This window comes from Schistocerca nitens, chromosome 8 (assembly GCF_023898315.1).
Source record: "Schistocerca nitens isolate TAMUIC-IGC-003100 chromosome 8, iqSchNite1.1, whole genome shotgun sequence".
Lineage (NCBI taxonomy): Eukaryota > Metazoa > Arthropoda > Insecta > Orthoptera > Acrididae > Schistocerca > Schistocerca nitens.
The window spans coordinates 461,412,015-461,434,023 of record NC_064621.1 but is presented as its reverse complement, the minus strand read 5'-3'; the positions used below and the strand labels follow the sequence as shown (position 1 = coordinate 461,434,023).

General features: G+C 42.4%; 1 protein-coding gene across 4 annotated transcripts in view; it reads right to left on the bottom strand.

Moving 5' to 3' along the window:
• Positions 1 to 399: 399 nt before the first annotated feature.
• LOC126198868 (probable dolichyl pyrophosphate Glc1Man9GlcNAc2 alpha-1,3-glucosyltransferase) overlaps positions 400 to 22,009 on the bottom strand; it is an 82,487-nt gene continuing 60,877 nt past the window's right edge. For 3 of the 4 annotated variants that reach the window (XM_049935466.1, XM_049935468.1, XM_049935469.1), the window contains exons 7-9: positions 13,688 to 13,827; positions 1,834 to 2,011; positions 881 to 1,226 (exon numbers count right to left, since the gene is read on the bottom strand). In XM_049935466.1, the coding sequence (XP_049791423.1) occupies positions 978 to 1,226; positions 1,834 to 2,011; positions 13,688 to 13,827 (567 nt within the window). In that variant the 3' untranslated portion in view covers positions 881 to 977. Of the gene's footprint in view, positions 842 to 880; positions 1,227 to 1,833; positions 2,012 to 13,687; positions 13,828 to 22,009 lie in introns of those variants that run through there. The other variant, XM_049935467.1, reaches the window with a different exon arrangement.

Genomic DNA, 22,009 nt, shown 5'->3' with positions numbered 1-22,009 from the left:
ACACCCATGATCCCTCCCTCTGGCTACAGCAGCCAAGACAGCAGTCATGTGTGCGTAGGGTCTGCCTGCTTGTGTGAAGCAGGCCTGATTGTTTGAAGAAAGCTTTGGCTGAAAGCTCAATGTGTAAAAGTCTTTTCATTGTGTCTGCCTACAATTTAACATGTCATCTTTAAAGTGAGTAGTGATCTATCCTTTTCAATTTTGTTCATGTAGTTATTAAGTATGAAGCAGTAGAAAACAGTATTTGTTTACTATAACAGAAGCAGCAGCAAGTTTTTTCAAAGAAGTGGCTTCCCTAATGATTTTATATACATTTATTGCCTATGGGAGAGCAAGTGGAATGTAGAAATTTAATGACAGTTAATTAGTAATAAATCATACTGAATTAATTTCTGACATCTGTATTTCTCTGTTAGTTTAAGCCCTTACTTGTTTCGCACTCCTGAAGTTGCTCTTTCTAATGTGATCTGTAAGAATGCGAATATGAATGCATACATGCTGGTTACGTAAGTAATTTGACCCAGTTATAGAAAGACCAGGTAAAAATATGTTTTTAGGTAGTAGAAAGTGCAAGAAATATAACAAAGAAGCAAATAAAGAACAGTTTAATGCAAGCTTCGACTGCTGACCAGAACGTAAAAGAGCGTTAGTTCTGCACTACTATTATATGTGATAAGCTATGGCTTGTGCTTCACTTGAAGGTATTAAAGGCATTAAATGGTTATGACAAGATGCATGCTACATTTTCTGTTGTATCCAGGTCAAGTAAACACTTCAACTTACACACCATGCTGTCATCAGGAATGTTTTGATGTTATTTAGTAGTGGGGTGAACTATAAACTGAAAATGAGATATGAAACGATAAAAATGAACACAATATTTATCGCTTTGAGATTTTCCTCACTGACAATTTTTACTTGAGCATATGTACATTCAAGCAGATAGCGCTTTATTTATTTTATACTTACAGTCACTGTCAGTGTGCTTTTCGCTTGTGATTGACTTCATTAGTGGATAAGAAATGTTGGTAATATTTCAGCCATGCATAAATAATACCAATGGAACAGTAAACTGAAGTCAGGAGAAGAGGTAGAAAGGGGAGAGATGTCTTCAGATTCAGCAGTGAGTGCACAACAGCCTCAAATATAAACAGTGGAAACAAACCCAGGAGGTAGACTGATTCAGCCTTGGACATTAGTGGTAATGCCCAAGTGCGTTCCATGCCCTGTAAAAAGTACAGTGTCATGCAGTTAATTCAGTATACAAATGCTAGCAGCAGTACACTTAAAAATAAACCTCGTGTTAAATAACTTGGAATAATTTTTATTGCACATGAGAAAGTTAAATGGACACATGTGTGTGTGTGTGTGTGTGTGTGTGTGTGTGTGTGTGTGTGTGTGTGCGTGTGTGTCAAGAGCAAAAGAAAAGAATTTAGGATTTCAAAATACGCCATCAATTATACAAATGTTAAAACACACACACATTTATTCAGGGCATTTTATGTCATTTGATTGATTGATTTATTTATTTTAGCAGCTAAACATACGTTTCTGTGGAATAAATAAATCAAGTTATGGTAGTTGCTAATGACTATATGCTCCATTTTTCATTATGCAAACCTAGAAACATTAACTTCTGTACTGTAAAAGACAAACTGTTACTCAGTTACTGTTTCAATGATAGCATGCCTCCTTTTCATACACTATCTATTGACATAAAATTTCTGTGTAAACAGTAAAACACTTTATTTCACAACATTGATATAGTACAAGAAAACACCTTTTACTTAATATTATCCAAGTTTAGAGCAAAAATGGAAATTCAAGATTTACCTGTACATCAAACAAGCCCGACAGGCTAAAGAAAGAATACACTGAATGCATAAGCAGCAGTAGTATCTTGATTGGCAACTCGGCTGCAGTGAAGATCAACGGAAAAAGAGAGTAATGACCAGCAACAGCCAGCAGAAGATATGCCTGGGCTTCCTTCTTCCATACCACAGCCATCAAGCTGCAAATAAAAGATATTTGTTACAGTTTTAAACTGTTAACAATTAAATTACATCACAACTTTTTAATCAAAATGAACAGCATCACAAGTTCTCACTACACCAGACATTGGCTAGAGCGGTTTGGGTTGTAATGCAAGAAACTGGTATTCAGTTTGGCCATTGTGGATTGTAAACCACTCTACTTCCTCCCTTAGACTACCAAATATTATCAGTTTTCATTAGCGGAAATGTGCTTCCACCATAATGATTAAAGTGGTTATTGCTGGGCTGAGCACCATTATACTGATAGTGACCAGTGATCTAGGCTAATGTATTTCATTAATTACATACATGATGAAAGCCCGCTGGAACAAGGTGCTTATATAGTTACACTCTTATCATTTTTTTACTCTGCTGTTTGCTTACATAGTGCATGGCTCCTAATCTGTCAGTTTTTCTATCGGCAATAAGTGGAGATGAGAGAAAGCTGAAACTGCTAAAATACACACATCAAAAAAAGTTTTGCACCACTCCAGTTCCCAGAAATCCTGAAGACAGACACTGAATGTGGATATTGTGTCACAGGCACAGTCCCTTTGGCTGTTCAGAGATGTCAATAAACAAAGATGTAAACAACCATGTCTGAGCAGTGTCTATTAGACGGAGGGGGTCTGACAGCCAACCAGTTCCAGTCATTCAACCAGGAAGGAGGTACATGGCATGCGTTGTCTGTAGTCCAACCATGCCTAGACAATCAATACTGCTGTTCAATCGCGTCTGCATTGTTACTTTGTGCCAGGAAGGGCTCTCAACAAGGCAAGTATCCAGGCATCTCAGAGGAAACGCCCTCAGGGGCTCAGCATTTGTTTGCTAAGTACAGGCTTGATGACACTGGGGTTCCTGAGCAGGGGACTGGTAAGTGCCACCAGTCCCCTGCCACTGTAAGCTCTGGGCATGCTTCAGCGACCACCGTGCAGTGTGGTGGTGGAACGTTGTGTGTCTCAGGGAATGGGGATCTTGGCTTGACCACCCAGATCATGAGGTTGGAATAAACCTCCAATAAAAAAAATAAAAAATAAAAAAAAAATAAAAAAAAAATCTCAAGGTGTGCTGTGCGCTGATGAGATGCATGGCTGTTGAGGTGGAACAGTTGTTAGTGGGCAACCTCTGGGGAACCTACCTCACCTCAGTTGTATAAGGCTTACTCAGGCACGCGGGGCTCTGTCTGAGTGGACCCTTATTTCCCTAGCTACTCGTGGGACCGCGATGGAACCCTCGAAATCTTCTCCTTCTCCTCCCAGCGGGAAGGGTGTACCACCTGGGAGTTCTCACACCCATTCATCAAAAACAATGAGGGAGGCTAGACCTCCTGATACACAACGTGTTATCAGTAATGGGGCTCAAGGAGTCATGAATCACAACAACTTTGTAGTCATCAACAGGAAGGAGAGGACGTTTGAAAAAGTGTCCCCCTTCTATATCCATAAAGGCTTAGAAGGGCTGGCTGGTACCCTGAAGTCTATTAAGCGGTTGTGAAATGCTTCCTTGCTTGTCGAGACTAACTGGGCAAAGCAGGTGGAACTTCTTATGAAGTCACAGAAATTGGGTGAGTATGACATCATTATTGAGTTGCATAACTCCCTTAACTCCAGCAAAGGTGTGGTAACCTGCCGTGATATTATGGACATAGACATTGCTGAACTGAAACAAGAATGGACACCACAGGGGATCATAGATGTGGAACAAAGGACATGCCAGACCAATGGAGAGACTGAGAAGATTGCCACTTTTATTGTGATCTTCAATTCTACAACACTACCTGAACACATCATGGCAGGTTTCCTCCGACTTAGGGTTCAGCCTTATGTACCTAACCCTATGCAATGCTTCAAATGCCAGTGTTTTGGCCATAAAGCACTAAGTTGCAGAGTCGAAGCGACTTGTGGGAAGTGTGGAAAGGCAGCCCATGAAGCTGGGACTGACTGTCCGTCTCCAGCAGTCTGCATTAACTGCTCTGGGAGCCACCCAGTCTGGAGCCAAGCCTGCCCTGTTTTTGTAGAGGAATGCAAAATTCAGGAAATCTAAGCGACCAAGCGGATCCCTATGCAGAAGCCAAAAAGGACTATCAGGCAATGAAACCCCCTGTTTTTGCCACTTCTTATGCTTCCTTGGTGCAGAAACCTGTCATTAAGGTTGACGTTTTGACTCAGACGACGTCCAGTGTACCATTATCTACCACGAGCACCTGTGCTTGCACCTGCATGTGCCAAAGCCGAGTGAAAGATATAGTGATCCAGGCAGCTACAATGGAAGAAACCAGTAATGCTTCCACAGCATACAGCCCGAAGACACCCCAAAAGCAGAGTGCCTCTCAATGCCAACTTTCTTCAAAGAAAGGTGGCTCTCACTGCCCTACTTCCCCCTCATCCTTGCTAGGAAAGGGAGCAGGGAAAGGAACTCAACATTCGGGTCAAAAAGCTGACCCGAGCACCATCAGACATCACTCTGGCACATCTGACTGATGAAGAAGACACCATGGATTTTGTTGCCTCATCACCAGACCCAGTCAGTCCCATCACTCCGCCTTGCTCTACAAGCGCCTCATCACCTCAGCGCAAAGAAAGAGGTAAATCAAGACCACGTTGATGAAATGGCTCCCATACTCCAATGGAATAGCAATGGGTACAGGACTCATTTGGAATAATTGAGACTTCTTGTACAGGACAGACCCTTTTGCCTTTGCCTTCAAGAGACTCATTTCAAAGAGACTGAGACACCTGTACTTGGAGGCTATCACCTTTACAGAAAAGATGACCTTACTGGTGATAGGGCAAAAGGTGGGGTTGCAGTGTTCATAAAGGACACTTTTGACTCCTCACCTATTCCCTAACAACAACACTACAAGTGGTTGCTGTTCGGATAGTGGGCCATGTTGACTTCACTGTGTGCTCTTTGTACCTACCATCTCATGGTCCTCTTGACAGTGGGGTCCTCACTCATCTTCTTGATGAACTCCCCCACCCATTCCTCCTTTTGGGGGACTTCAATGCACACAGTGCACTATGGGGTTCTCACACCGCTTGCCCAAAGGGTCGGGCACTTGAGGACCTACTGCACACAACAGATCTCATACTTTTGAACATGGGACAAACTAAACATTTTAGCACCGCTACAGGTTTGTCTACCTCCATAGACCTCTCCTCCTGCTCACCTGCCCTTCTCACCTGCTCCTGGGGATACTGCTCAATGGGCAGTGGACGATGACCTTCATGGTAGTGACCATTCCCCTATCTGGATCCATTTGCCTGATGTAGCAGATCCTGAAAGAACGCCACAAAGAAGGTTGTTCTAAAAGGCTAACGGGATGATTTACAGGCAGTTAGCTGCTTTCAAGCAATGTGATGGCACCCAGGACTGGGTGGATCACATTACAGCTGTGATTCACCATGCTGCTGATGCATCCATCCCAAAGTCTATGAAAACACCTAGGAAGCGGCATCTCCCTTGGTGGAACAGTGAGTGTCATTTTGCAATCAGGCACAGCAATGCGCAGATTCAATCGATGCTCTACAGATGAGAATCTTGCAAACTTTTTAATGGCGCGTGCAAAGGTGAGGAGAATATTCGGGAGAGTAAGCAGAGGTCTTGGCAAGAGTTCCTGAATTCTATCAATAGGTCCACACCCGCTTGTAAAGTATGGAAATCCATTAGGAGGATCTCAAGGCACAACTCTCGACCACCAATACGAGCTGTAAGAATACAAGGGTCTCTTGTAACATCGACAAGGGATATAGCTCAAACAATGGCTGAATCATTTAAGCCCATTACGGCCGATTCCAGCCAAGATCCCACCTTCTGTCAACATCGGGAGGCACAGGAGAAGGTTGATCTTGATTTCCGTTCCACCAACATGGAAGAGTACACCCAGCCTTTCTCTCAGCAAGAGCTGGATTCTGCATTGTCAGTTGCTTGTGATACAACCCCTGGAAACAATCTGATAACCTACAGCATGTTGCAACAGTTGGACCGATGGTCGAACGAAGTCCTCCTTCAGCTCTTCAATAAAATTTGGATAACTGGCGACTTTCCCAACTCATGGAAGGAATCTATTTTAATCCCAATTTTAAAACCAGCTAAGGATCGGACAGACCCTCGTAGTTGTCGTAGTATTAGCCTGACAAGCTGCATAGGAAAGACATTGGAGGTATGGTCAATTGGCGCCTAGTGTGAGTTCTAGAAACCAGGTCCCTACTCAGCTGCTCACAGTGTGGGTTCAGGAAGTATCGCTCCACTCTCGATAATCTGACCCTGCTCGAAGCTGCAATTCAACAAGCTTTCGTTTGTAAGCAACACCTTATGGGTGTTCTCCTCAATTTGGAAAAGGACTACGACATTACTTGAAGGCATAATATTCTGTCGCAGCTCCATCAGTGGAGATTCTGTAGACATCTACCGACCTTCATACAGTCCTTTCTCTCGGACAGATATTTTAGATTCAGGGTTGGGAATGTCTTGTCTGATCATTTTAAGCAGGAGAATGGTGTCCCCCAAGGGAGTGTTTTAAGTGTCACAGCTCAATAGTATTACAAGCACAGTGCGACGTCCAGTACTATGTTCCTTATTTGTGGATGACTTCTCCATCTTCTGTGCATCCTCCAGCCTCGCCACGGCTACTCAGCAATTGCAACTGACTATGAAGCAGTTGGAGGAATGGTCTTGCACCACAGGTTTTAAATTCTCATTAGAGAAAACAGTTTGTGTTGATTTTAATCATTCCTGCTGTCTGTTTAATTTGCCCATTTTAAACCTGGGGGTCACCGTTCTCACTTTTAAGGAACAGGTGAAGTATCTGGGTCTTATCTTTGATGAGAAGTTAACATAGTTGCCACACCTTAAAGAACTGAAACTGAGATGTCTCAAGGCCTTAAACATCCTAAATTTGTCAGCCATAGGTCTTGGGGAGCTGACAGAGTGCATCTGCTCCAACTAAATAAGGCCTTTGTGCGACCCCGGCTTGAATACGGAAGCCAGATCTATGTGTCAGCAAGGCCTTCATACCCTAAAATGCTGGATGCAGTTCACCACGAGGGTATTAGGCTGTCACCAGTGGCCTATCGCACGAGCCCTGTTGGTAGTTTGTGTGCAGAGGCTCGTGAGTCTCCGCTGTCTATTCACCATCATCTACTTGTCATACGCCAAGCATATAGGGCACAGTCCGTTCCTACATCACCAGCATCCAGTTACATTGTTCAGCCGCCACTGGAACGACTGTTCAATCATCGACCACAAGCATCATGGCCATTTGGGATCCTTGCAAGGGAGAGCCTTGAATTATTACAGGTAGGGGGCATTAAGGTCCAAAGCCAGGGGTGGAGTGGGGCATCTCCCTGCCTACTACCGAGGCCTAGATTGCTTTTAGAACTGACTGCTTACAAGAAGCATTGTACCCCAGACCATGTTTTTAAAATAAAATTTAATGAAATTTTACATAGCCATTCAGATTTTATTACCATCTACACAGATGGTTCTAAGCAGGGAGATGTTTTCAGTTGTTCCATCGTGTTCCCCGACATTGTCCTCAGGATAGGGCTCCCAGAACAGTTTTCAGTTTATTACGCAGAACTGTTTACTATCCTGTGGGCAATGGAGCAGATGAGACAGCGCTGTGACAAAAAATTTATCATCTGCTCTGGTTTTCAAAGTGCCCTTCTCGCTGTTGGACAGATGTACCCAGCAGATCGGATGGTGCAAAAAGTGCAGGACAATCTCCTTCTCCTGCGAAGGCGAAACAAGGAAGTTATTTTTTGCTGGGTTCCAGGGCACACAGGCATCCAGGGAAACGAACTTGCTGATGCTGCTGCTAAGCAGGCTTGCTCCCATCCTCCTCCTGCCCGCTGTTCAGTCTCTCTGCGGGCTGTCATTTCATTTGTGACTAGGAAAGCCATATGTTGGTGGGAGTCCCAGTGGCTAGAAGTGAGGAACAATAAGCTATGTTCCATCAATACTTCAGTGCGACCATGGGTCACCTCCTTCTGCTCGCAAAGGTGCAAAGAAGTAGCCCTTCCACACCAGACGGCATGGACCTCGTTTGCCACTAGAGGTCTCTCCAGCCTTCGCGCCGTAAGCCATGGCTGTGCGCGCACTCCTGGCCTGCATATAATGTGAGGGTGGAGCACGTGGTTCCAGCAGCCAATAGCAACATACTCTATCAGGTATTTAAGCCCCTGCTTCTCGCTCAGCAGACGTCTGATATTCGCTTTAGTCTATCGACATCTCACCTACAGATAGCGAGTTTACTTGGTTTCCGTGTACGAGTGGATGTTGTGGATTCATGAAGTTTCACATGTGACCCTGTTGCTATTTGCGTGTTCTTTTCTTGTTCGTCAGGTCTTGCTCGGTCGTCCGTTGTTGTTCATGTCCACCTTCCCCATTTGTTTTGTTTGTTCAGGGGCCGCCCCCATTTAGTCCCACCAAGCTTTCGTTCTTGGCAACCCCGTGACTGTTCCAGTCATGTTTACAACAAGGCGCACCCAGTATGTGAGAGATGTGGGACACAGCTGTCAGTACAACATCTTTTAACTGAGTGTGTTTTATATCACGATCCGAGGGTTGAACTGGGTCTCTCACAGGGTCTTCCCTCTATTTTAACAGATAACGAGGTGAGTATTGTTCGTGTCCTAAATATTGTGTGGTGTCCAGAATTCTTCCCAAAATACTTGGTGTGATATCTTAATGTGTCACAGAGTGGCTAGGTCGTATATTATTTTTAAGTCATCATCCAGCCATTGTTATTTGTCCCTTTTTTAACAGCATCCTTACAGGTATTTTCTCCTTGATTTTATTTAGTTATCCTGCTGTGTCGCTGGGGTTTTATTACGGGCTTTTCTGAACCTCATCTTTTTGAGGTTGCTTTACATTTTCTGTGGTGGGATCAAACATAGTTTTACAGTTTACTGATCTCCTTCCATAGATTATGAAAATCTTCTTCGGTATAACATTAATGCAAGGGCGCTGATGACCTAGGTGTTTAGTGCCCTCCACCATACATAATAATAATAATAATAATAATAAATGCAGACTTTGCAAACAACAAATAGAAACAGTAGATCACATCACAAGCAGATGTACAATACTAGCAAATACAGAATACCCCAGAAGACATGACAATGTTGCAAAAATAATTCATCAACAGCTTGCCTTACAACATAAACTTATAAAACAACGTGTTCCTACATACAAGTATGCACCACAAAATGTACAGGAGAATGATGAATACAAATTATACTGGAACAGAACCATTATAACAGATAAAACAACGCCACATAACAAACCTGACATCATACTCACCAATAAAAAGAAGAAATTAACACAACTAATCGAAATATCCATACCCAATACAACAAATATACAAAAGAAAACAGGAGAAAAAATTGAAAAATACATCCAACTGGCTGAGGAAGTCAAAGACATGTGGCAGCAGGATAAAGTTGACATCATACCAATTATATTATCAACTACAGGAGTCATACCACACAATATCCACCAGTACATCAACGCAATACAGCTACATCCAAACATATATATACAACTACAGAAATCCGTAATTATTGATACATGTTCAATTACCCGAAAGTTCCTAAACACAATGTAGCATATACCGTACAGTTAAAAGGAAGTCACACTTGATCAAGGTCCACGTCACTTTCATTTCGAACCAGACCTAAGGTCTGAGAAAGGAGAGAAATAATAATAATAATAATAATAATAATAATAATAATAATCATCATCATCAGCTTGAACCAAAGCGATGTTATTCGGACATGGAGGAGATACAGAGAGACAGGAACTGTTGATGACATGCCTCGCTCAGGCTGCCCAAGGGCTACTACTGCATTGGATAACTGCTACCTACGGATTATGGCTTGGAGGAACCCTGACAGCAATGCCACCATGTTGAATAATGCTTTTTGTGCAGCCACACGACATCGTGTTACAACTCAAACTGTGCGCAATAACTGCATGATGCGCAACTTCACTCCTGACATCCATGGCGAGGTCCATCTTTGCAACCACGACACCATGCAGCGTGGTACAGATGGGCCCAACTACATGCCGAATGGACCGCTCAGGACTGGTATCACGTTCTCTTCACCGATGAGTGTTGCATATGCCTTCGACCAGACAATCGTCGGAGACATGTTTGGAGGCAACCCAGTCAGGCTGAACGCTTTAGACACACTGTCCAGCAAGTGCAGCAAGGTGGATGTTCCCTGCTGTTTTGGGGCGGCATTATATGGAGCCGACATATGCTGTTGGTGGTCACTGAAGGCGCCGTAATGGCTGTACGATATGTGAACGCCGTCCTCTGGCCAATGGTGCAACAATATTATTGGCACCATATTGGCGAGGCATTCATCTTCATGGACGACAATTAGTGCCCCCATTGTGCACATCTTGTGAATGACTTGCTTCAGGATAACAACATCACTTGACTAGAGTGGCCAGCATGTTCTCCATACACGAACCATACAAACATGCCTGGGTAGATTGAAAAGGGCTGTTGGGGGCGATATGACCCACCAACCACTCTGAGGTATCTACGCCGAATTGTCGTTGAGGAGTGGGACAATCTGGACCAACAGTGCCTTGATGAACTTGTGGATAGTATGCCACGACGAATACAGTCATGCATCAATGCAAGAGGACGTGCTACTGTGTATTAGAGGCACTCGTGTGTACAGCAATCTGGACCACCACCTCTGAAAGTCTTGCTGTAGGGTGGTACAACATGCAATATGTGGTTTTCATGAGCAATAAAAAAGGCAGAAATGATGCTTATGTTGATCTCTACTCAAATTTTCTGTACAGGTTCCGGAACTCTCAGATCCGAGGTGATGCAAAACTTTTTTGATGTATGTAGAACAAACCTCTGGGGTCTGATGGAATGCCTACCAGATTTGATACAGAATTTGTGGCTACAGGAAATTGTGCTTAGCATATGGAAGAAAGCACAGTTCATATCCAGAAGTGATTCACAAACTTATCATCCAAAATATTCCACACAAGATGTATTACAACATTATGACCACACACTTAATAGCATCTTGATTCACCATTAGAATGCAATACAGCAGGGATTCTGCATGGAATGGCTTTGATGAGTCTATGGTATGCTTGGGTGGTATGGTGGGCACTGGATGTCAACACTTAGTTCACACATTTCCCTTAAATTATGGTTTTTGGGTACAGAGTTAGTACTCGATAGCGTCCCACATGTGTTCCATTGGGTTCAACTCACATGAATTTGGCGGCTAACACTTTGATTTGAATTCAGTATTGTGCTCCTCAAACCACTGTTACGTGATTCTCGTTTTATGACATGAGCAGTTACACTGCTGAAGATGCTGTTGCAGTCAGCGAAGACATCAAGCATGAATGGATGCAGGTGATATACAATAATGTCCATGAAGTCCGCAGCGGACATGATGCCTCTGTTTACTACCAGAGGTCCCATGGAAACCTAGGTGAATGTCCACTGTGGCATAATACTGCCCTCAACGGCACATATCCGTGGTGTGGTGCATTTTCTGATCAGTCATTCGCCTGGATGATGGTGAATCCAGACACAACCACTGAACTGGTGTAACAAAATCTGTGATTCATCAAACCAGGCAACATGTTTCCACTGCTCCACAGCTCAATCTTGATGATCCTGTGGCCACTGCAATTGTAACTGATGGTGTCACCAGGTCAACATGGTAACACAAAGTGGACATCTGCTTAGACGCTCCATGTTCAACAATGTATGCTGAAAGGTATTCTCTAAAACACTTGCACCTGCACCTGTATTACAGTCACTTGTCTGTCACAGATCATCACCTATGCTGCTTTACAAAGCAGGCAAGCCTCCAACCTCCACATTCTGTGATGAGGCTTGGACATCCAACACCTTGTCGCCTACTCGTGGTTTCAGCATCCGTCAACCACCACTTTCCATAGATATTCTTGACAGTAGTAAGTGAACAGACAACTTGCTTTGCCGCTTTTGAGATGCTGGTTCCCAGGTGCCAGGCTATAGCAATCTGCCATTTGTCAAAATCACTTATGTCAATGGATTTCCCCTTTTGCAGTTTATTTCGTTGCTAGAATGATTCCCCTCTATCTCTGCTCCATTTCATGTGCAATTCATTCAATAGGTGGCATTCAATCCCAGTGGTCATGGAGTTTTGTTTAGCTCATCTTTGTATGTGGCACTGTGCAACATCTAACCACACAATAAAAAACATTTTATTTATAATCACATCAGCTCTGTACCTGACTGAGAAATTTTTACCTTTATCTTATACTGGTTTATCTTATGAATACAGTTTCCAGCATGGAAGAAACATTAGAGTTTAAATACTGAGTATAAATACTGAGGTTGTTAGAGAGAGCACTAACTTAGCTGGATGATGATGGAAGAGAAAAGTAGCTGTGGCCACCATGAAGGAACCACCACAGAGGAGGAGGAGGAGATTACTGTTTAACGTCCCGTCGACAATGAGGTCATTAGATGGGGAAGGAAATTGGCCGTGCCCTTTCTAAGGAGCCATCCCGGCATTTGCCTGAAGCGATTTAGGGAAATCACGGAAAACCTAAATCAGGATGGCCGGACGCGGGATTGAACCTTCGTCCTCCCGAATGCGAGTCCTGTGTGCTAACCACTGCGCCACCTCGCTCGGTAACCACCACAGAGTTTACCAAAAATGATTGAGGGAAATCATGGAAAACCGGAATCAGATAGCCTATGGACGTTCAAGCCCTGATCCTGCTGAATATGAGTCAAATGTTTAGTTAATATTTCACCTCACTTGGTTCCTATAAGTTCGAATTTGCTCATACTACTAAAATGGAATGTGCAACATTTTCTGAAATGATTATAACATATACCCACTGAAATCAAACTGATTTTGTTTTTTTCTGGTGTAGAAGTTCCTTTACACTTTCCCCAATAACATCCATAACCTTTGAAAGATCTCTCAATAAATAAATATCTACCATCATGACATGTTTTTAATGGTACTCATAATTTCAGCAAGTTATAACATGTGCCCTAATTTCATCTGATTATTTTGTGTTTGAATATAATGAGCAAGACATGATTAAAAGTCAAATATTTTTGTTCTGAATGATGATGTGATTATTCAGCTCCAAAACTTACTGTATCAATTGAATTTGTAAATGCATGGCTTGTAAGGTGGGGTCAATTTTATCAATATAGAGTGATTGCAACTGTTTAGCCCAGCATATATAAACTTTTACAGAAAATTCAGTTCCTGCACTTTAAAATCAGCAATATGATCTGTGTAGTGCCATCATTAGTGTGCTACTCTCTGATTGTTATTATGGTGCCTACATCTGAAAATATGACTAATTAAACAATATCACCTTGCAAAAAGCTGCTTCTATTCTTGTTATAAAATCAACCTCACTAGGACATGTGGCTTGAGGTGTTATTTACATTAGCTTGCTATGCCTTGCCTAATAATTGTGTAAAAGCATGTGGATGAACTGCAATTTTTCTCCAATACACAAACAAGTTTCTGATTCTGAAACTTCATAATAATTTAAAGAGTTTACCAAGATATTTTTCTCATGCTGTACTGTTTTTAATAGTAATTGCACACAGACTGTGAATAATTATATTAACAACTAACCTTAAGGGTATTATTACCATGAGAATAGCTTTCTCATGGACGTGCCATCCAAAAATGAAGGAGGCCCCAGCACACAAGATAACACAGCGCACAAAATGAAGTGGGTTGCCAGGTGAATACCACAGCTTCATAATTGCTGGCTGGAAGATGAAAATGAAAATTTTCCGTTAGACAAATTCTCATAACAACACACAAAAACATCACTAAGTTAAATTAAATATATATCCTGTAAATGATGAATTGGCAGCATCATTATGGATTTTCTAGTATAATATTTACCTACAACGGAAACAATCAATGACAAAAAGTAAGATAATTACAGAGCTTTCATCTCTGTGAGTTCGAATATTTGTTGATAAGGTAAGATTTGCAGGAAGAGGGGCTGAGAGAAGTGGCTCTTGGGCAGGGAGAGTGACATATAGGAACAAGAATATGAAATTTCTGCTCAATCATGCAGACAATCAATTTGTTAATGGTAATGTACATTCATTTTCAAACACTTGACTTAATATACTTTTAATAAATTCTTTTCACTCCCTTACTAAAATCAATTTCCCAGTGCATCAGGGATATAATAAAAGAAATAACACTGATGTGCAGCTCTTTTATAATACAGAAGATACTGTTCTTTATTTAGAAGATGTACAAGAAAATAAAAATGCTTGCATGTCAGAGATAATAGTGCTGAAAATAAAATCAAAACGATATGGGGTGTCATTAGAAGGAAAATGGGGAAGTCCAGTAACTAAAAATAATGAATGTATGGTCCAAGATACCAAACATATAGCAAGCCTTTTTAACAATCACATTCTAAGTGTGAATGAGAAACTTAGAACAGGCAGCTCCAAGAGAAAAGCACTACAGTATATGTGACAATCAGTATGATAAGCATTCTGTCCATTTGAGACTATGTTAAGTTCTTCCAGGAAAAAAATATGAAAAGCACATTTATTTGATATAGCTACTGTATTCAGCCATGTATTTAATGCATCACTTCCACAAAGTATCTTTTCAGACCCACTCAAGTATGCCACTGTTAGGCCCCTCTTTAAGAAACATAGCAGGTTTCACTTTTAGCATCCATTTTAAAAGTTTTGGAAAAGCTAATGTATTTTAGAATGGTTGAGCATATCTGCAAATATAAGATTCTGAGTCAGCAACAAATCATATTCCAGGAGGGGCTCTCCAGCAAACACGGTATCTACCATTTCACTGACTAATTATTAAAATATCAAACAATGGAAACTCCAAGTAGGAATATCAAGAATGTAGGAAAAGACAGATTGCTACTTACCATTATGAAGACATATGAAGTTGCAGACAAGCATGATTAACACTTTAACTGCTCTGGCCTTTGTACCTGTCCCTGTGTGCGCATAAACACATTCCGAGTACACAGGGACAGGTATAAAGGCGTGCGCGTTAACACGTCCAGAGCAGTTAAAGGATTAAAATACATTCACATAAAGCTTTCGGCCACAGCCTTTGTCAGTAAACACACACACACACACACACACACACACACACACACACACACACAAAAAAAGCACACCTCATGCACACACGACTGTCAACTCCATTGGGCCGAAATGCAACATCATGTGGGATGCAAGCAGCAATCTGGAGAGGATGAGCAACGGGAAGGGGAAGGGATAGTAGTGTACGGATCAGGAGAGAGACGAACACTGTCTGGTGGAGTGCACAGGGACTAGACTGCCAACAGGCAGAGTGTCAGGAGGTTGTTGGGCAGGGATGTGGGGAGGAACAAAAAAGGAGAGGAGCGGGAAAAGATGAACAGATGTGTTGGTAGGGGCTGCAAATAAACAGGGTGGGCGACGAGAATGGGGAGGAGATGACAGGACAGAGGGTGAGGAGACCGTTGGGTGGAGGGTGTGGGGACAGTATGTTACCATAGGTTGAGGTTGAGGGCGGGATGATTATGGGAGTAGAGAATGTGTTGTAACGGTAACTCCCATCTGCGCAGAACAGAAAAGCTAATGGTGGAGGGAGGATACAGACGGGCTTGCTTAATGAAGCAGTCACTGAAATCAAATGTGTTATGTTCAGTTGCATTTTGTGCCACAGGGTGGTCTACTTTGCTCTTGGCTACAGTTTGGCAGTGGCCATTTATCCTGATGGGCAGCTGGTTGGTAGTCATGCCAATATAAAAAGCTGTGCAATGATTGCTGCAGAGCTGGTAATTCAAATGGCTGCTTTCACAGGTGGCCCTGACCTTGATGGGATAGGATAAACCGGTGACAGGACTGCAATTGGAAGTGCTGGGTGGGTTGATTGGGTGGGTTTTGCACCTGGGTCTTCCACTGGGATATGATCCTTGTGGCAACAGATTGGGATTGGGAGTGGCATAGGTATGGACTAGAATGTTGTGGAGGTTGGCTGGGGGATGGAACATCACTTTAGGAGGGGTGCGAAATATCTCAGGTAGGATGTCACTCAATTCAGGGCACAATGATAAGTAACTAAAGCCCTGGCAAAGGATGTGGTTCAGTTATTCCAGTCTGGGGTGGTACTGGGTAATGAAGGGGGCACTCCTTTGTGGCTGGTTTTTGGAAGTAATGGGATGATGAGCGTTGTACATGGAAATGGCATTGGAGCTCTGTTTGTGAACTAGGTCTGGGGGATAGTGCCTGTCTGTGAAGGACTTGGTTGAGGCCCTCAGCATACTAAGCAAGGGAGTTTTTGTCACTCCAGATACACCATCCATGGGTAGCCAGGGATCCTTTTGTGTGAAAGGGATGACAGCTGTCAAAATGGAGGTACTGTTGGTGGGTTTAATGTTGACAGAGCTGCAGGTTGAGCTCTCAGAGAGGAGATGGTCACCATCTGGAAGGTGGCCACTGGGTTGAGGAGGACCACGTGAGGCAGATGGGAGAGAAGGTGTTGAGGTTGTGAAGGAATGAAGATAAGGTGCAGGATGTTTGACCCTGGGTCCAGATCATGAAGATATCATCAATGAACCTGAACCAGACTAGGGGTTTGATGTTTTGGGAGGCTACGAGTGTGTCTACCAGATGGCCCATAAAATGTTTGGCATTGGAGGGTGCCATGCGGGTGCCCATAGCTGGGTCATGGATTTGTTTATATACCATCCCTTCCAATGAGAAGTAGTTGTGGGTTAGGATGAAGTTAGTAATGTGTATGAGGAATGAGGTAGAGAGTTTGGAGTCTGAAGGACATTGGGAAAGATAGTGTTCAATAGTGGTAAGACCATGTGCATGAGGGATGTTGCTGTACAGAGAGGTGGCATCAACAGTGACAAGTAGGGATGGGTTGGGTTGTTTGGGGAAGGAGACCAGACAGCGAGGTCATCGGTCTCATCGGATTAGGCAAGGACGCAGAAGGAAGTCGGCCGTGCCCTTTGAAAGGAACCATCCCGGTATTTGCCTGGAGCGATTTAGGGAAATCACAACAAGTAGGGATCCAGGAGGTACAGAGGTGGGGATGGTGGAGACTAGGTGAAGGAAGTGGTTGGTGTCTTTGACATGGGAGGCTAGATTACTGGCAATTGGTTGGAAGTGTTGGTCAATGAGTCCCGAGATTCTTTCAGTGTGGGCACAATAACCAGCCACAATGGAGCGTCCAGGATTTTTGGGTTTGTGGATTTTGGGGAGCATGTAGAAGGTGTCATAGGGGTGAGGGGGGAAATGGATTCAGGGGAGATGCTCTGGAAAGTGCCTAAAGCTTGAAGCAGGGATTGGGGTTTGTGTTGGACTTCTGAGATAGGATCACTCTGGCAGAGTTTATAGGTGGAGGAGACATAACTGGTGGGGGCCATATACCAGGTAGTCACTGTGATTCATAACAGTGGTGGAACCTTTGTCTGCAGGTAGGATGATCAGGTCAGGATTTGTTTTGAGGTTGTTTATGGCTGTTCTTTCTTCTACTGCTGCAAGGTTGGTGTTCTGAGAAACAGAGCTGGGGAAGGATGGTGAGGCTAAGCTGGAGGTAAGGAATTCCTGGACGGTGACCAGCAGGTGATTAGGTGGGAGGGGCGGGGGGGGGGGGGGGGGGAAGGATCACATTTAGATGGTGGTACAAACTGAAAGATGCAGGTTTCAATGTTGGAATCAGGGTGGTTTTGGTTGGAGAGATTGGCGGCAAAGAAGTGCTTCCATTGCATGGATCGGGAGAAGGAGAATAAGTCTTTGACAAGTCCAGCATGGTTAAATTTGGGTGTAGAACAAAAGGTGAGGCCTCTGGATAGGATTGAAATTTCTGTGGAACTAAGGGTTTTGGTGAAAAGGCTAACAACAGTGTTACAGGAATGTTTTTGCTCTGGATTTGGTAGAGCATTGGCAGGGTGTTTTGGGGGTGTGGCATGTTGAAAAGGTCAGCTAGGCAGAGTTTAGCTGCTATGAGGGGTGGTCAAGGAGGATCACTGTGGGTATGATAGTGATTGGATAGATATCAAGATGATAAGATTTCACCTACTGTGATTTTTTGTGATCTCTCTACGACATTTGACTTTATAGTTTTCAAAATACAATGAGTAAATGGTTCACTACATTTTTAAATAAAGGGTTGCGTTAGATAAGTCAAGTAGCTCTCATGATGAATCTTTTGAATGGCGACAAATTACAACTGGTATTCCACAGGATTCAATTCTGCTACCAACCCAATTCTTGAGACTGGAGATTACATATGTAAATAAATTTTCTATTAGACCAACTCCTTCACCCTTCCCTGTCTGTCCATCTCTTTATGCCCCTCTCTCTGTCCTCCTCCTCCTCTCTCAATCCACCTACTCCTTCCCCTCCTCTCAATCTGAACATATCAGTATGTGACATAAATTGCACACACATATGTCTGAGCCTCTGCAGTTTTACACCATACAGCTCCAGAGAGGATGCTAAATTTGTGTGTGGTATTCAGCTGCACAGCTTGAATTTCAGTCCCGAAACACGCTGGCAAAACTACTGGCTCGCTGCAATGCTCATTCTCGCGACCTGGTTGACACAATGAGCAGCACAAATAATACTTTTAAAAGTATTCCAAGTCAACTAAATGCATGATATAAATACCAACACGACATTTTTACATCATTTCTTCTTAACCACACACTATTTCTGTACAAATAATGGGCCGCGTACTCAATAAATTTGGTTGAAATTTCTCCAGGGGCTTCAATGCTATTAATAACAATGCAGCATTCCCACCCCTATGGAATGCTGTTAGTTCCTAACCCCAAAGGTTTTCTTTCCAGACGGTAAGGAATAACCAGTAAACCCCCAAGTCTTTAAAAAATTGAAGTCCCCTGCATAAAACAGCTTCAAATTCTGATTACTTGACAAAGTTTAGGAGAGGTTTGAAATTATGCTTGAAGTTTGTTGGGAGTCACTATTTGGTCTCGCTGTCAAACACTGGAAGAGTAAAGTCCAGGTAATTTGCACTTTGTTTTAAGAAAACCTTGTTTTTCATACAAATCTGAGTTTATGATGTAATACCTCCTGAACTATGAGTCATACAATAATATAATTTTGCAGGTACATTCAGTGGTATATGTGGATACCGCCTGCAAAACGTGCCACAAGTGGAGTAAGTAGTACAGAAGTAGTAAGTTAAAACATGATGCCTTATATGGAAGGTTTTCACACATCTTTATGTTTATGACACATCTCCTTAATTGACATAACAGGCACATTTAGTCACATATGTTGATACTGTCTGCAAAAGTGTTGTGAATACAGTTAGTAGTAAAGAAGTAACAATTAAAACATCATGCTTGACCTGGCAGTTTTACTGTGTTGTGAGGGATGTCATCGAGAAAATTTTTTGTAAGTGTTTTAAATTATGTGTAAACTTTGTTGCAAATAGTTAATTGTTCTAATTCTCTAATATTGGATGAATATAGTCTGGATATTTGCATGTGGTTCATTATACTTCTTTTTCATCCTTAGCACCATATTATTGAAAGGGAGTTGGTTCTTACCCCCACAGACCTTCTTTCCAGATAGGAAGTGATACATGTACTAATTTTGGTTGAAATCAATCCAGTAGTTTAGGAGGAGATGTTGAACCACATGAATAAATACATATATTAGAAACAGAGATTCCATGACTTACCAAACGGGAAAGCGCTGGTAGATAGGCACAATAAAAAACACACAAACACACACACAAAATCTCGAGCTTTCGCAACCCCCGGTTGCTTCGTCAGGAAAGAGGGAAGGAGAGGGAAAGATGAAAGGATGTGGGTTTTAAGGGAGAGGGTAAGGAGTCATTCCAATCCTGGGAGCGGAAAGACTTACCTTAGGGGGAAAAAGGACAGGTATACACTCGCACACACACACCTATCCATCCACACATATACAGACACAAGCAGACATATGTTGCGAAAGCTCGAAATTTTGTGTGTGTGTTTGTGTGTTTTTTATTGTGCCTATCTACCAGCGCTTTCCTGTTTGGTAAGTCATGGAATCTCTGTTTTTAATATATTTTTCCCATGTGGAATGTTTCTTTCTATTTTATGAATAAATAAATACATACATTCATTTTTAGAATATTAGAGATATGTGACTTTCCGTCTTACACTCATAAAGCAGAAATAGTGTTCTTTCCTGAGGAAATAAAGATCATAATCAAGCCAAATGAGATGTAATAACAGAAGGAACAATAAACAAAATATTCAAAAGTACTATTGATCGGTTCTCAGTAAATGGTTTATCATTTAACTTAGAGAAAAACACTGTTTATTCAATTCTGTACAAGGTGAGTTATATAAATATCATTAACAATAAAGCACAGGGGAAAAGAAGTGAGTAAATATGTTTAAAATTCCTGAGTGTGTATATTGAACAGTTGCTCTAAAATGCTTGGGTTAAGTAACATATGCTCTATATGTAACTGGTGATTTTTGAATGAAAGCATTAAAAAACCAGCTTCCATTGACTGAAACCAATGGAATAACTTTTTGCAGAAATTCCACACACAGACACAAAGTACTAACTGCATAGAAATGTGCAGCATGAATAACATCTGGCATGAATTCACGAACCTCAAGTAGGCAATTGTTTAAAATATTAAGCATCCTGACAACAGTCTCGTAATATGTCACTCTGTTATGAAGAACCACTCACAGTCAAGATGTAATAGAAACATGAAAGTCTCTTCAGGTTTGTTGACGGATCCTAAAATCAACCTGACTCGATATTTCAGCAATCCAACTGATCACTATTTTCAGGAGAATGCTGCTTCTGCTGATGAGTCCCACTGAAAACTGACACCAGGCTGCAAATCAACATCCTATATAGGCCACCGTTCAGTACACGGTGCATATGCCGCCCATCACGGTTGCTGTCTCCAAGACTGGGAGGTGGCGCCACCCTTAGTAGAACACTGGCAGCAACAATATATCACACTCAGGGCCACACCAAAGAATGTTAAATTTTGATGCAGGATAGTACAGGATTCCATGTCCTGCTAAGAGGAAACCCATTGTCTCAATTAATTAAATTATCCGCCAACCTAATTTCAATTGCCTCTTTACAGACACTGTTCCAAAAACCAGAAATGTTGGCAGCTACCAGAGTTTCATCAAATTTCATACTGTGTCCCTCATTTAAGCAGTGTTCTGCTACTGACGATTTTTCCAGCTGTTGTAGGCTCCTATGACGGCAATGTTCCACACACCTGTCATGAACTGTGCGAATCAAGTGGCCAATGTAATCCTTCCACATTGACACAGAATTTTGTATACACTGGGTTTCCTAAGCCCCAAATCACCTTTCACAGAGCCGAGTAGTGCCCTAATCTTAGAAGGTGGACCGAACACACACTTAATGTTAAAATTCCTTAAAATTCATCCAATCTTAATTGATATGCCTCCAGCATAAGGAAGAAAGGCCACCAATCTACGTTCCTCTTCATACACCTCCAGTGATGGTCCAAATTACCTAGCTTGACAAATCTGCTTCTCGGAGTACCCATTTTCCTTAAAAACAGCCATCAAATGTGCAAGTTCTTGGGTAAAGCTGTCCGCGTCGGAAATGACACGTGCTCTGCGTACCAAAGTCCTAAGGACGTCACTGTGTTGGTGTGGTGGATGACAACACTTAGAATGCAGATACCAATCTGTGTGCGTTGGCTTTCGGTGAACACTGTGTCCCAAAGTACCATCTGGTTCTTTTATAAACCATAACATGAACCATAACATAAACCATAACAGCAGATTTCAGACTACCTAACAGATCAAAACGAAAATTTCTGTTCCGACACTGACAATGTTGAGTGTTTATGGAAAAAGTTCAAGGCAATCGTAAAATGCGTTTTAGACAGGTACGTGCCGAGTAAAACTGTGAGGGA